General features: G+C 39.4%; 1 protein-coding gene across 1 annotated transcript; it reads left to right on the top strand.

Moving 5' to 3' along the window:
* Positions 1-606: 606 nt before the first annotated feature.
* Positions 607-15,333, top strand: TMEM33 (transmembrane protein 33). The gene is made up of 8 exons (XM_082316134.1): positions 607-688; positions 783-847; positions 1,964-2,058; positions 2,496-2,683; positions 3,656-3,723; positions 4,471-4,604; positions 6,541-6,624; positions 8,025-15,333. The coding sequence occupies exons 2-8, from the start codon at positions 791-793 to the stop codon at positions 8,152-8,154; spliced, it is 756 nt and encodes a 251-aa protein (XP_082172260.1). The 5' UTR covers positions 607-688; positions 783-790; the 3' UTR covers positions 8,155-15,333.
* The last annotated feature ends 465 nt before the right edge of the window (positions 15,334-15,798 follow it).

Genomic DNA, 15,798 nt, shown 5'->3' with positions numbered 1-15,798 from the left:
CAGTATGAATGTTTGGGCACATGCAGCTTTGAAAAGGCTTCTTTTTTTTTGTTGCCTTTTTTAGGGAACCAATAACACTAAACCACATGGACACAGCCTGAAGCAGCATGATACTTAATTTGCACATCGCACCGTTGTTGTGTGCCCTCACCGTGCCACCACCGCATCGTGGAACCGGAGAGCACCCTGCCTAGGACCTGCGACGTGACGACTCCCGTTCCCGTTGCCGCGGCACAGCGCGAACTCCGTGCCTCGGCTCTGGAAAGCCTGCTTGGCCCTCAGCCACCGAACGCTCCCCAGACCAGCGCCGCAGCCAGCGTCAGCACCGCCGCCGTTGCAGACCAGGCACAGCAGTACCCCCACGCAGGCCCCACAGGGGAACCCGAGAAGCCGAGGTCGGGCCTGCTGCGGACAGCAGGGCCCGGCGGGGGGCCGCGGCGGAGGAAGGGGGGAGCCTCCGCCCCAGCGGCCTCGCGCTGGCAGCCGCGCCGCTCCGGGGGGGGGCCGGGGCCCGAGGCGGCCCCGCATCACCGCCGAGAGAGGCCCTGTGACGTCACCAGGAAGCGTCACGCCGCCCGGCCTACATTGCCCGGCAGGCCCCGCGGCCGGCTGGAAGTGGCGTTCGGCCGTATCCGGGCAGCGTGCGGTGGCGGTCGTGCGTGGTGCTTGGCCGTTCCTGGCGCTTGCGGTGGGTCGCGGGTGGCCGGGCCGGGGCCGGGAGCTCGGGAGGCGGCGGCGCCGCCGCCGCCCCGGCCCCAGCTGAGGCGCTTCTCTCCCCGCAGGTGCGGCCATGGCGGACTCCGCGCAGAACGGGCCCATGCAAGGCGGGGCCGGCGGCGGAGCCGTGGTAAGGAGCTCCTGGCCGTGGGCGGGGGGGAGCAGGCCGCGGCGCCGGCCCGGCGCTTGGCGGGGCCGTGAGGGTCCTGGGCCGGCCGCGGGCGCCGTCGGGCTGCTGGGAGGGTCCCGCCGGCATCGCGGCGCGGCCGGGCGCTCGCCCGGGCGCGGGCGGGGGGCAGCGGCTCTTTCACTTTCTGAGTGAAAACGTGCTGCTGCGCCGGCGTCCTTGAAAGTGTCTCGATCCCAACTCATTCCGTGTGACTGCAACTGTATGTCTGTGATTATGTCGTGCAAGTCAGTAGGTAATGATGTGAAGGCGCTTGCGGGTTAGCTAGGTTAATTTCTGGTCGTTTTCATAAAAAGGGCCTAGGACCATAGAGGAAAAGAACAGTCTTCAAAAGCTGGTTCAAATTCGGAAAAAAAATTCAGCCCTTTCAGGTGAAAGGAAGCTGATGTTTTGACTCTTTGGCACCTAATGGCCAAAAGCACGCTGTTTCTTTAGGGTCTCTCTGGTACGGGGACTGTATCAGGTGCACTGTGGTTAAGGAGAGCTCAACAACGGGAGAGACGCTAGATTACCATCCAAAACTTTTTTCTTTTTTTGAGGCCAAGAATATGTAGGCCAAAACGATGCCACTTTCCGTATGATGTAGCTCTGCTAAATTTACCTGACCCCTTCTTTTTTTTCTCCTCTATAAGAAGTGGAGATTTAGCCCCAGGTGTGTGAAGTGTATTGTAAAAGGAACCTTGAAGGATATATAGATGCAAAAGTCGGTCAGGTCTAAAGACCCTGAATGATACATTTTTGAAGCTGGCTGTTTTGTGAGGGTGGTTTGTTTGGAAAAACTACCTCCACACAAGATCTTGCCACTATATTTCATTGTATTGTACAAAGGAACCTTTTGATTCTGAGACAGCCAACCTATTTTTGATCTGGTTAGTAACACTGTATGAGTCAAGTTTCATACAGAACAAAAAGACGCTCTTTGCTTCAAGCTGTAATTTGATTCTGTTCAAGGTTGGAGAAAGAATTGCAATTTAATATAGACGGGAAGAATGTTCATTGTATGCAAATATTAAGATACCAACTTCTGTGGGGGTTGGGTTTTTTCTTCTTCTAATGTAGCAATTTCTGATGGCTAACAAGTTGGATACAGCAATGTGGATTTCCCGCTTGTTCACAGTTTACTGCTCAGCTTTATTTGTCCTGCCTCTTCTAGGGTACGTATTGTAATATTCTAAAATAGCATTAAAAACATACAAAGTAGCTACACTACCTTTTCATAGAGTTGTTTTTCATGTAAGGGTAAATCTTGATTATTCAACTTACTTGGATGCTTTTTGTCAGAACAGTTTGCAGATTTTTAGATTGGTTTACAACACTTTTAGGTGTGTTTGGAAAACATGTTGAGCAACTGTAAACTAGTGGCAAATGCATGTTTTTGTGTAGTTCTGGAGTAATGTATTGAGTTGTTTGACCTTTGACACCTGCAGTAAGTCAGTGTTAACCAGTTTTAGAGTTGTATTTTGGTAATAGTGCTTATGTACGATAACAAATACTTAAGGTATTGTGCAATTGTGATGCAATTCTCAAGGGTGGAAGGCTTCTGAGCAGGGGCTTGGTTCATATGGTAACGTCTCCTCTGATGATTTTGCAGGTTGCATGAAGCAGCAAGCTTTTATCAGCGTGCCTTGCTGGCAAATGCTCTTACTAGTGCCCTCCGACTACACCAAAGGCTACCACACTTTCAGCTTAGCAGGGCGTTTCTGGCCCAGGCTTTGCTGGAGGACAGCTGCCACTACCTGTTGTACTCTCTTATCTTTGTGAATTCCTACCCTGTTACAAGTATCCTTTACTTGTGTCATCCTGGTAATGTTTTTAAATATCTTAGAAACTTGATTCTTTTCATCACCTGTGTCATGATTTGAAAAACTACTATAAACTAAATGTTTGCTATTCATAGAACATATTCTATGTAAAATAGGAGAGGCTTATGTTGATTGATCCAGATTCAGGTTAGTCATCTCTATAACTAGTGCATTGCAGTCTCCGGCTACTTACATTTTCTTTTCCTGACACTTAAGTTCAGTGGATTTTATGACCAGCCTCATGTGATACTTTGAGGAGTTGGTAACTTTCGTTTATTACCAGTAGAGGGTTTATATATGACTCCTCACTGTAAGCAGGACACGTATCATGTAGAGAGACAATTATTCACCAGTAAGTTTTTCAGATAAGTTATTAAACAGATAAAGTCTGCAAAAAAGATCCTGTGGCTTGTCAAGGGTGACATGTAAGAACTGACTTTTCTTTGTGCCACTTTGTATGTACGCTTAATGTCCTGCTCTTAAAATGTCTCTGGCAGAGGAATGTCTATGTTCTTGCTCTCCAAAATCTGAATGGCTGGAAACTGCATGTTCTTTGGTGAAGAAATGCATTTTGTAGCATATCTCAATAAAAAAATACTATGACTACATGTATATGATAGATTTCAAGAAGTAACCTCACATGTGTCTCGTGCAGAAAGAATGCATTTCAGGATAAACGCACTGGCGTGTAATGGTGTATGTTGTACTTTTGCATACCTCCATACACACACATTTTGAAGTTAAAAATGCCTGGTGAAGAGAAGGTGTAAGAAGCAAAGGGAAAAGCTATAAATATAGTTGTTAGACCTATATGTGTCTTAATCCAGTGTAGGCCATTCCAGCCAATCTCTTGCAAAGAGCCATCAGGCTATGACTTGTGTGTTAGCATAACATCACAGAGAAATGAAGCACTCCTGCAGCCTATAGCTTTCCTTATTGCTTGCTTCAGTGAGTATTTTTCCAGTTCTGCTGTTCTCTTTGCTTCATGCTGCCACATATACAAAGAAAGTTCTTGATGTAAGTATGATATGATGTATGATATGATTAATACTATTGGTATTCTTGGGGTTTATAGACAGGTTTGAGTTGCAGCTATGGTTTCCTTTAGCTACACTAGAGGAGTTAAATTGTAGTATGGAATCTCAGGACATAGAATCTGAGAGAATCTAATTTTCTGTTATGACTCAATGATATGTTGGAGTTGACACTAATTATTTTTCTTCAGATGCAGTTCTCTGAAGGAAGCAAATGCTGCGTAACAGTTAAGCTGAAACTTAAGATGTGTCTTTTCAAGCTAAACCATAGCCTGTGAAATATAATGTTCTGTTTCAGTAGTAAAATAAACTGCAGGGTGAGGCTAGGAAGCAAAATACTTGCGAGCTGGACCTGCTGCTCAATGAACTGCCTTGTGCAGCTTAATGTAACTCCAGCCTTTGGTGTTCCTAACTAGGCCATCTTGCTACCATAAGTTCTTCCTCCTAGTGGACAGAATAAGGCTCGTGGCCACCTCTGTGCAGTTGAACCTAAAATGGGTGGGTGAGGGAATTGCAACACCTCATGTTTTTAATTGAACTGTATGTAATTATGGAGTTCCAAGCTCCTGGTAGTTTTCTTTGGGATACTAATCTCAATACCTTTAAAGGATCTAGTCTTGAAATGCTGAAATGAGTCGTAAATGATAATTGTTAGTATTTTGATTTCTTTGTGCTAGAGAAGATAGGTGTAACTTGTATATTTTCTGGCAATCTCTTTTCTTCTTTAAAGGCACGGAGTTCAAATAGTCTGCCCTTTCTGAGAAATCTTTTAGAGAAGCTGAATGCTAATCAACAGAATATTCTAAAATTCATTGCTTGCAATGAAATTTTCCTGATGCCAGCTACAGTTTTTATGCTCTTCAGGTAAGAATTATCATAAATATTTTTCAGAATTAGAAACTTTCTACACAAGTTTACTTCTTGCAATTTAGTTCTCTGTGGGTCACAGATCTCCATTTGTATGATTCTGGCTGACCAAGGCTTGAACTTAGAGTTAAATTTATTTGATTCCTAGGCTTCTCAAGTTAGTGCATTGTGAAATCAAAAAGCATTCACTCTGATATAATTGAGCACAAAAATCCTTTCCCTTTCATGGCATGACTGACATTGTTGGGTCAAAGCAAAGTTTTTGAGGCCTATAACTTGTGTTCTCCTACCTTATTCAGTAAGTTTATTTTTGGTCAATGTAATAGCATATTAAGATCTTCAGTTTCACTGAAAGCAAACTCTTATTTTTGACTATTGGATTCCAGAAATTTTAGTGGCATGAAATTTCATTGTCCTAAAAGTGTGCAAGCAGAAGTAGGTTATGTCCTCCTGTGTTAGTTCTGACCAGTGACCCTTGTCTCTTTTTTTTTGATTCCATTGGGTTTTGCCTGCTGTGCAGCCTGTTGAATTCATTTTAGGGATCTTGAGCATATACATGTTGGAATCCTACTGAAGTCATATAGGCATAATGACCTGCCAGTCACTGAAGTTTGGGTCATTGCCTTTTAATATATGGAGGGGGTTTAATGCCCTTTGTTCTATACAAGTCATAGAACAGTGAGAGCATTTGTCCTGAGTGGTCTCGCAGGCAGCAGAAGGGAGGCTTTATCTTCTTGGAAGTTGATAGAATGCATAATTTGTCTTTATCTTTTGATATGTCAACTGAACACTTCAATGCTTCAGCCCTGAAGGATTCCATTTCATTTAAGGCCACTTACCAACTGACAGATGCACTCTGTATCCAGTGTCTGAAATGTTCGGGTGCTTTAAACTTCTCTTTAGGAGAACTTGTTTTTTCCTCTCTGGAGAATTTAGTATGTGAAGTGTTGCTACTTGATAAGTCATCTAGTAGATACTGAAGCTTGTAAAAGATCATATATCAAATTTTAAAATAGTATAATGGTTAAATGCAGCTATTGTGAGAATTTGTTCTTTAAACTATTTTAGCTTATTAAATTGCTTGTAAATGCTGTACAGGTGCAAGAGTTCCTCTTTCTCCCCTCCTGTAGCTCACTTTCCTTTTCACTTTATATTTTTTTTTTCTCTGGATAAAGATATTGCTCATACTTGAAGGAGCTCTAGTTCCTGGAACTGTCATGTTCATCTTCAAACAGAGCTTTTTAATATTGTGTTATACAAAGAAGCTTCAGTCATTAAAACTAAACTCACGGTGTTTCTGTGCTTTGCTATGTATGGTTTGTATGCTACCCTTTCACTATTTTACAGCACAGTCATGTGAAACAGCAGCTTTGTAAAGTATCAAAACCTAATTTCAGTGTAACTGAAATAGGCTGCTATCAGCTTGGCATTAATATCTCAATACATCTGTAATAGTCTCCAGTGCATTCTGAGAAGTTTTGCAAAAGGTATTAGAAATATGGTCCAGATACTCAAAGTGCTACGATTAGAGCTGAAAAAGCTCACTGTAACTGGACTACTTATGTCAGGCAATTTCTGTGCTTGACCAGCAAGCTTTTTCTTAATACTGAAGAGGTGTCCACCATCACTTCTGTGATTCTTTGCCCACCACCAGAAACGAGGCATGTAAAAAAACTTCATAAATATAAAATCAATACAAGAACAGCACTTCTTTGACTGCTTCATTGAGCAGTTTTGTTCTATAATGTAAGTTTCTGCTTTCATAAGTGTATGGTTATGTACTTTCTCATCAGATCTAGATTATCTGAACCAATGGGACCCCAGTCTAGCTTTTTTTGAGCCTAAGTAATTTGCTTGCTTTTATTAGGAAAAGTCCTGTTGTTTTTGGTTTTTTTGTCAGTATATTAAGCTCTACTTCTCTATTATCTTTCAGTGGGCAAGGGAGTCTGCTCCAGCCGTTCATTTACTATAGGTTTCTTACGTTACGCTACTCCTCTCGGCGAAATCCATACTGTCGGTAAGGACTAGATTGATATCAGAAGTTTAAGTTTAACTGTGTAGTGTTCAGGCATTCAGAAATTTTTCATTCTAAAATGAATGCATAAATCATAATACTAAATCTGCAAATAGTAATTACAGAATGTGGAATACACCCGGATGCTAAAAAAAAAAGAACAGCTGGTTCAAGGTTACATTTATTTAATGTAACTGAACTTTTCTGAAGTGTACCACCATCCTTGAGAGGGAGCTTTCAGAATATGCTTGCGTAATTAAAACTACACTTTGGGAGAGGAAAATCTTTTAATTGTTCTGCAATCATTTACCAGAAAGAGATCCTTATTTTTAGATTCCAGGCCTATCTGAGGCTAAGTCTATACATGAACAGGCACTTACGAACTTGTGTAATGTTGACAGAAGAAAAATCTGTAGATGATCTTAAATGTGTTCATTACCTCCTTTAGTTAAATTCATAAGTCAGGTGAATTATAATTGAAATAGAGCCTTATTGATTTTGTTTGAAAGTTGGTCAAGCCAATACTATTGCTTTAAACTTCAAAACCATAAATATTTCTATGAGGATTTGCTTGGTTCAGTGCTTTCTCAGAACTTTTCTTATGACAAGTGTTACATAGTATAAGATTTTGTGAACATAATTTCCAGTCTAATCACCACCCAATTAGAAAACGGTTTGCTTAAGTACCAAGGAAGTGGCTTTGACTGCCATGGTATGCAAAGACAGGTCTGAGAATCATAACCTTAATTGCCTCCTATTCCCTGCTATTTTGTAAGAAATCAGTTGTTCCATCTTAGTTTATTTTTTTTTTAACAACAACAACAAAAAAAAAACCTATGAAGGTGCTTTACTACTTTGATATCTAAAAATAATTGAAGTTGTGCAATACTAAAACTAACTTTCAATAGAACTAGTTTATCCAAGATTTTCTACTGGCATTTATGTAGCTTTAAGGGAAACTAATGGTGTGGGTTTTATTTCTCATGTCTGTCTTTTAATAGTTGCTTCTAGAGTGCAGGGTTCTTGCATTCTGGCAAGAAGCAGTGCAAACACACAATTACCTTCCAACTCCTCACATTATTTCTGATAAAGCATTACTCTTTTTTTTTTTTTTATTAGTGGGGTTTGGTTTTTTTGCTCAAAGGTAGAATTTTTCTGCTGTCTTTATATCTGTCCTCAGCTGGAAGTTGCTGAACTAAAGTTAATTAAAATGTTAATGTTTAAAGGACAAGAATTCTGAAGATCTTGCAAGACAGTGCAACATTGAGTTGATCTAAACAACTTGCTAACTAGAATGTGTGTGGGGTGTTGAGAAAAGAAGCGAATGAAAAAGATAGGTTTAGATGATAATTCTGATAAATGCTGTAGGATTTTAATACTCTCTTTTAAATCTGATTTTTCAGGACTCTCTTCACGGAGCTGAGGATTGTTGTTGAACACTTGATAATGAAGCCCTCATGCCCTGTTTTTGTAAGAAGACTATGCCTCAGCAGCATTTCCTTTATAAGCAGATTGGCACCAACTGTTGCGTAGCCAAATTTCAGGCACTTGTGTTTTGTGAACATTATGAGCAGCTGGCACTTCTGCTGCTGATGATTATAAATTCCTGGTTTTACACTGATCACTGATCTCACTCCAGGCTGTATAAAAATGTGTATATGCTTTTCTTGGAGATAATATGAAATTTAGCATATCAAAAGCAAGTCATGGAAACTTAAAATTACTGTGCTGTATTGCGAATTGGTGGAAAAAAAAAAAAGTAGCTGCATCCTATCCAAAACATGCCCAGTCATACAGAATTGTGTTCTTTTTTTTAAGAATCAAGGATTGTTTGAGGTTGATTAAAACTTTTAAGTCTGTGCTCAGTAGGTTTATGTTAGTTGAACTATAGCTACTGTAGGATGTCTCCAGTGGGTAGCAGTTGGTACACATACCTATGCAGTACGCTTTGGACAGTATTCTTCTGCTTACTAAATTTCTCTGTAGAACCATTTTGTCTAAATTACTATACTCAATGTAAAAATATGGCCCACTTTGAATGTAACAAAAAGGATTAAAATCTATCAAGCTGGCATAGTTAACACCTTTTCTGAAGGAGAGGCTATTTTTATTAATATTACTTAAAAAGAACTCTTCCAAGTTTCTCCCTTGTGACATAGTCTTACATTATGTTGTTGGAAGAAATCTCAAGACTGATCACAGAAAACTCTGTGCAGTTATCTTGTCATAAGAAGATGTTTTACTAAGCCAAACTGCTGACCTGTAGGCTTTTCAGACAAAGATGCAATGCTTAAACTTTTAACTATCTCTTAAGTAAACTAATCAATGTAAACGAAGTAACTTTTGCAGAATCATTGCAGATTTGTTCTTGTGTCTACACAAATGTGAGACTGCAGTAATTCAAGCATGTCGGCTTTTTAGAAAATTAATCTGTAGCTAGGTCTATATAAATTGTTCTTCCAGTTTCCGAGACTCTCATTGTGATGGGAAATTTGCATAAAGGATTGCACCTGTTTAGGCAGCTTCTGAAACAAATGAGTGTAGGATTTTTGGCATAAATCCATCTGATGACTGATCTGAAGCCAGTGTCATGGCTACAGAAGAGAATATTAAATTGAGTGCTGATGATGTGTTCACCCAGCAGCTGAAAGGTAGGTTGTGGAAAAAGAATGTTATCTGTCTGAACACAACTTCTTTCCATAAATTCAAGGCAAAGTATTTGCCTAATCTTCTGTAGTTTATGCAGTTAGAATATTAACATTAAATTAGAGGGGTTTCATTGGCCTTTTGTAAACTTCTATAGCACTGTACTTAACTATTCTTCCTTGGTCAGAGAAATCTTAATGTGAAACACTTACTGAAAATGGTCTTGAAGCAAAGTATCCTCCTGTAACTATTGAGTTACCTTGTTTGTGATGTGGATATCATTCAGACTTTCCAGTTGTATTAGTTTGTTAGATCAGAGCCATGTATTTATACACTTACTTCATTTTTTGCTCAACCTCTTGGTACTGATGAACCAACGGGTAATTGAATACGATATTCTTTGACTACTTGTCTTGCTCTCTGAACATGATTAGCTATTTATAGAACACTTGCACACTGCAGAAGCAACTGCATGCAGTAATGCTCTACAGCTGCTAAAGACTTGCAATGAGATTCACTATGTATATCCTGTAATTTGAGGATTTTATAAAAACTAAAATTTCTACTGCAATAAAATGAGTGTTAAATGTAATTTGCTAGGCTCTTCCAGCTTATTTTCTCTCTAACAGAACATACTGATGCTTGAACCTGGAAGTTGAGCAGAATGCTGTCTTGTGTGTATGTGTGCATGTTCTTGTATCCCCACTGCTGCTTCTGAATTGGGACATAATGTCTTCTGCATTTCTAACTTATTTTATGGGGAATTTTTGCCTTCTAAAGTGCAAAAATTTGACACTTTCCTTCAAAATTTAACCCAAGAATAAGCACTGTAACGATATCTAATCAGAGCAGAAATCTAGACCTACTTCAGTTCTTCATCACTGTTCTAGACCCTCGTTTATGTAACATGGTATATTTGTCAAGTGGTGACGTCAGACTCTGTTCAGCTCTTTGCACCACTGTGATTTAAAAATTAATTTGGTCCTGTAAGTTGGTCCCCCATACTGAGAGTGGAAGGCATATAAATTCTTCCATGATTAGTGTAAGCAAAATAACATGTTACTTCTGAGCAAGTTCTTGTGGTCCAAGATTGCTGTTATGGATGCAGTCTACTGTTCCCTTAATTGTATGCTGTCATTAAATTAGAGAAGAGTCTAAATTGGATCTGGTGTATTGCAACTGTAACTGAAGGATGCGGAGTCTTGAGATCCAACTCTATGAATGGACAAGGAAAATTAAAAGGAATAAGTGAATGAGATTTCAGTAAGTAGAGAGCTGAAAGTGCCACGAAGTAGAGATTGTATGTGGGTACTGAATTTCTTGTAAACTCTTTGTATTAAGTCTTAAAAATGGATCAAGAGGAGGAAGATCTTTCATAAATGGGATTTGATTTGGCTAGTAGTATATTCTTGGCTTTGCAAGGAGTTGCTTGACAAATGAGGCCTGGGTTATACTTGTGGCCTGGTAAAACTTACCTCTCTGATGTGCCAAGAAAACATGGAACAATGGGGTAACGATGACTTCCAAGCAAAATAAATAGGGAAACCTACCTGCACTCTGCAGCAACTTTCATTTTTTTACTGCAGCCTTTAGGCTGCCTAAGTGATAACAGTGGGTTTACTCAATGTTGGCAAAAACATTCTGTCCTTGTGCCTGCTTCCTTACCACAGTTTGTGACTGTTTCTATACTAATGATTAAATTAAACACATGAGATGCTGTTTGTGTCCTGATAGCTTGAGTTTTTTCTGATGAAAACTGTACGCTGATGTTGCTGCGCTGTCAACAGCTAGCCGTGATGCCGAGGCTGTAACAGAAGTCTCTGGTAGTAGAGAAATTTTGCAGCTGACCGTAAAATGCCTGCCAACCCCAACTGTGAAGCAGAGGAGTTCTTGTCCTACTGAAAGGTTGTCTACCTAATGTGGTAGTTGTTTCCACGGATATAAATCACACTGGTGGTTGTTTTTATCATCTTAACTTTCGTAAGCTAAAGTGCTGTTGCATAAATTCTGTGGGTAGACCTGCCCCTTGCTGTGCACAAGCTTGCTGTAGAAGTGATGCTCCAGCGTAAGACTTGTCTGTTCTCACCTGTAGATAGATAAAGCATCTGGACCCACTAGGTCTGCTGGAGTAGCTAATGCCAGTTGGGATTTCTTGCACATGAAGTAATTCACTAATGCATCCATCCTTTCCTTTATTGTCTTTTATTTAATTTTTTTACTTTTATTGTTATTTTTGTGCTGTCAGTTTTATGTTTTGCTCCCTGCTTTGATGGATGTTGAAGGGGAGCAATATAGTTAATATTTTAAGTTACACGTTTTAAGGATTTTTTTTTAATATATTATAATCATGAGCCACTATTTGTCGGAACAGTTTTTGAGCTACTAACTATCTATGTGACAGTACTGTCCAAACAAATAACGTAGCTGGTTATTTTGCACAGTCTGTGTTGGACCTTTATCGTTAGGCGCTTGTATTGCAACATTTGCTGTACAGATCCCTTGTTAATTAAGGAAGTACAGTTCTTGCCCACTTCACAGACGGAATCGAGGCATGGAAAGAAAGCACTCGCCTGAGGCGATGCAAGAGCTCTCGCAGAGCAGGCGGAGGAAAGAGAGCTGGACAAGAGTCCAGGGGGAACTGTCACTTGTTTCTACACCACATACAACTTCTTGGTCCTGTTTCCAAAATCATACTAACTGTTGCTTAAACAGTTGCAAAAATACTGTACCTTATGGTGCTCAGAGTAAGGGTAGCAAAGACCATTGAGCTAGAACAGCATGTTCTTTTAAACCGATGTCAAAAATGGATTCCCCTGTGCAAGAGCTAGGTATGGCCCCTGGTATCGTCATCTTTCTGGTGAGGAAAAATAATGCAACAGAATAAGATCGTGAGCACTTATATGCTAGATGGCAGTAGGGTATGCTGATCTGTTGTAATTGTCTATAATTCTTAATTGCTGCAGTGCAAGTATTTGTTGTTAAATTCTACTGAAATTGGTTAGTGTATATTTGTACTGTAACTTTCAATGTACTGTAAGTTTCTTAAAATCACAGGAAGAGTCAGGTCTTGCTGTTCTAAATCACCTTTTAAGGACAGAACCTTAAGCAATCCTTTATTTCAAAGATGCATTATCAGTATGGATAATGTAATTGAATTTAATCTTAAATGTGGATTCAAAAACATCTTTTTCATAAAACGTCAGCATTACTTACTAACTTCTCTGCAGAAGCTAGCTCTGTGGTAATAGCAGATATTGTGCAGGTAAGGGAGTTTCATTGCTTAGTTACGTGCCATCCAGATGGTACAAACTTCTAAAATGAATTGAAAAATTCATCTTTTACTTGTATTCAAGGACTGAGGCACAAAATGCTAATGTAAGGGCTCAGAGGGGAAATATAGTTCTCCTGCATATTTGAGAAAATATGAAGCCCTTTCAAGAAAATCTAATAAACATAATAATCACAGGCTGCTGACACTAAGGAAAAAGCACCTCATTCGCTCTTTCTTTTATGCAGTGATTTACTGGTCCCTACTGATTTTCAAATTGGATCACTGCAGTAAATTATCCATGCCAGTACCTGTGAAAGAAAGCACTGGGATCCATATTTGTTTAGTGCTGTGCTTAAATCAGCAAGAATGATAAATTTGATGGTATGAAATTGGAAATATCAAGGGCTTTTCTCAGTGAATGAGCAAGTATCTCCATTTGTAATTTATTGTGACCCTTTTTCACTGTATGTGCTTTGTATGTCAAATATTTATTTTGAAATAAATTAAATTGTTTTCTGTATTGATACAGCTATGGTTTTGTTGATGTTCTTGAAATCAAATTGTACAGGTTTTTTTCTGGATTTAAAATATTACCAGTGTTGTGTTGCAAAACAGCACTTGTTGTTTAAGTTCAAATCTCGAAGTTTGAGTTCCTGACCAACAGCTTTCCATGTTAAATGTTCTAGGTGCATGTTGGGTGTTGTAGGTTTTTTGTTTTGGGTTTTTTTTTGTGTTTAGTGCAGGATGCAGTGAGCTACTGCAGCTTCTCATTTGTTTTTTTTTTTTCTAGAGAAAAAGGAAGATTAAGCTGTATATCAAAACCAAAGAAAGGTAATCCCTGTCTTTAAGTCATTGGAGCTATTCTGCTTTACACCTGGCATAGGTAACACCATGTCCTGTGAAAAAAAAAAATTACCTATGTGCTCAGTTTACTGCCATGTTTTCAGTGCAGGTAATAAAGTTGACTGCACACCTGTGTTTTGGCAGGAGTCCTGTCCCTTTAATCTTATCATAGGTGACTTTGTGACTGATTACATCCCACTGCCTAAATAAGTGCCACTGCTGAACTGAAAATGAGTCATAGTTAGTGCTTGATTACTTGGTATTTATATCAGTATAATAATAATTTGTTTTGCAACTAGTAAGCAAAATTGTAAACCAGTGTTGTTAATAATGTGACTATGTTACCCTGTTCTTGTGGGCTAGGCTTAGCTCATTTGTGATGGTTTATTAAATAGCTGACTTCTGTTCAACCCCAGTGCCAACCAGATGGGCTTTATTCTACTGCAGCTGGCTACCACCTTTGTAGAAGCAGTAGTGTGGATTGTATTCTGAGGAGCCATGAAAGACTTTGCTCTTAAAAGAAAGCAATGGTTAATTTGAGTTCATCTCCCTTTACCCTGGTTTCCATGTGCCTGACATTGATATCTTGCTTGTGAGGCGACTGAAGCGTTGCAGCAGTCCAGACTCCTGCCTGGAAACTGGTTTCCTTGAGAACAAGGGCAGATCATGGTATTTTCATTTGCTGTGTGTGTTCCTATGAATGTTGACTCATGCACCTTTGCTAATGTGAAGGGCAAGAGTATGTTGGATGAAGATGGTGCATCAGTTGCTTCACAGCAAAATTAAGCTGAAAATCAGAAATTATAAAGGTGCGGGACTAGATTATCTTCAAGGGTTAAAGCAATGTCAGCTATAGTTTTCACAAAGGCAGAAAGGTAATAGAAGGAGAAGGAAGAAGAATGGGGAGAAAAATAACGAGAACACAGAAGAATTCAGCTCTGTGTGATAAAAAGAGGTATGGAAGTCCTACTGGGTGCTCTGCTGCTTTCACAAACCCCAATTCACCATTCATGGTTTTACGCCATCAGTGTCTTCTGGATAGTACTTAAGTTTTCTAGCTGTAAATTATTTCTAATTTAGTCTCTATTAAAATGCTATTGGAATAGCATGTTCAGATGCTGCCACATTGTACAAGAGCTTGACAGGCTGATCTTGGTTTACTTAAAATGGAAAACAGATGCAGTGGAATTATGTGTTCTTGTCCATTATGTTTGAAGCTCCTGTAGTGCAAAAGTAAAGAAATAAACACCTAGAATCGTCTATATTGCTACTGGGCTTCTTAGCTTTTTTTTTTTTTAAAGCTTTTCTCTTACCATGTTGCTTTGCTATGTTTTTATATTGGCAATCTAGGAGAAGATATCATATGTGCAGCTGCATGGGGTTTTGTCCTGATGCATGTTTGCTTCTGTGTGCAAAGACACATATAGAACATGGTATTTGTAACAGCATTTTAACATTTTTGGAATTAATTTTTTTAATCTAGAAAATCTGTGTTTTGAGATGACAAATGTTTGCCTATTACAATCCCTTTCAACATACTTTCTGCTATAGCAACTTCAGTTAGGTTCTGACTAAAGCACAACAAAAATATTTGTGAATCCTTTCAGTGCTAAAGTTTAAATCAAAGCCATTATTAGCAAGGGTTTTTTTTTGTGGTGACAGATGGAAATCTGAAGTTGACTTTCTGAATTCTCATGTGTCTACTGGCATTTTCTCAGTTGTATAACCATGTAATACAGAGAAATATTGAAACCTTAGAAACTACAGTTACAGCATCAAGCATTAGTTCAGCGTGCATTTGTTGAGTATCCAGTGGTTCTATTCACATTTTTAATTCTCTCAAATTTTTTAACATCGCTCTGGGGCAGAGGTAAGCAAGACGTTTGGTTGCATCAATGTATATGTGCTGTGGATTGATGGTGTGTATGTGTACTTACAGCAGCAGACAGATGACTAAAACACATAATATTTTGACCTTTTTTTTTTTGCTATTTGGTTATGTTAATACATCTGCTCTTTATGATTAAAAAGCCTCTTCCTGCCCTCTGCCAGCCTTCTCTCTTTGCAGAGTGTTACATATTTGTAAGGGAAATAGTTTTTAAAAACAGATTCTTGCACTGCATAGGTGCTTCTAATATCTTGCCTTTATACACCTCAGAAGTACTAGTCAAGCTTATTTCACAGTCTTGTATTCATTTTTTTTCTTCTTACAAGTAAAAGAACCAAGCTGCTTTTAAGCTGGTCCTTGATTTGTTCACATAAGAGATTGTAGGACAGGTGGAATAGCAGGAGACCAGACCTGGTGATGCTGGAAGGTTCCTCCAGTCCTGTGTTCCTGTGCGTGCCTGCATATTGCTGTAGAGATAAGAGTAGTTGTTTCAGTATTTTATGTTAGGTACCTAGTATTGTTTTTAAGA

The sequence above is a fragment of the Platalea leucorodia genome, assembly GCF_965183815.1.
Source record: "Platalea leucorodia genome assembly, chromosome: 6".
NCBI classification, from domain to species: domain Eukaryota; kingdom Metazoa; phylum Chordata; class Aves; order Pelecaniformes; family Threskiornithidae; genus Platalea; species Platalea leucorodia.
Note: the sequence above shows the minus strand (reverse complement) of the source record. Positions and strands in the feature narration are given on the sequence as shown.

Excerpts from the sequence above, each read along its gene's own strand:
- TMEM33 (XM_082316134.1), top strand. The coding sequence starts at position 791 with ATGGCGGACTCCGCGCAGAACGGGCCCATGCAAGGCGGGGCCGGCGGC. Across the intron at positions 2,059-2,495 it reads TTTGTCCTGCCTCTTCTAGG|GTTGCATGAAGCAGCAAGCT; the intron begins GTACGTATTGTA and ends ATGATTTTGCAG. Across the intron at positions 4,605-6,540 it reads ACAGTTTTTATGCTCTTCAG|TGGGCAAGGGAGTCTGCTCC; the intron begins GTAAGAATTATC and ends ATTATCTTTCAG.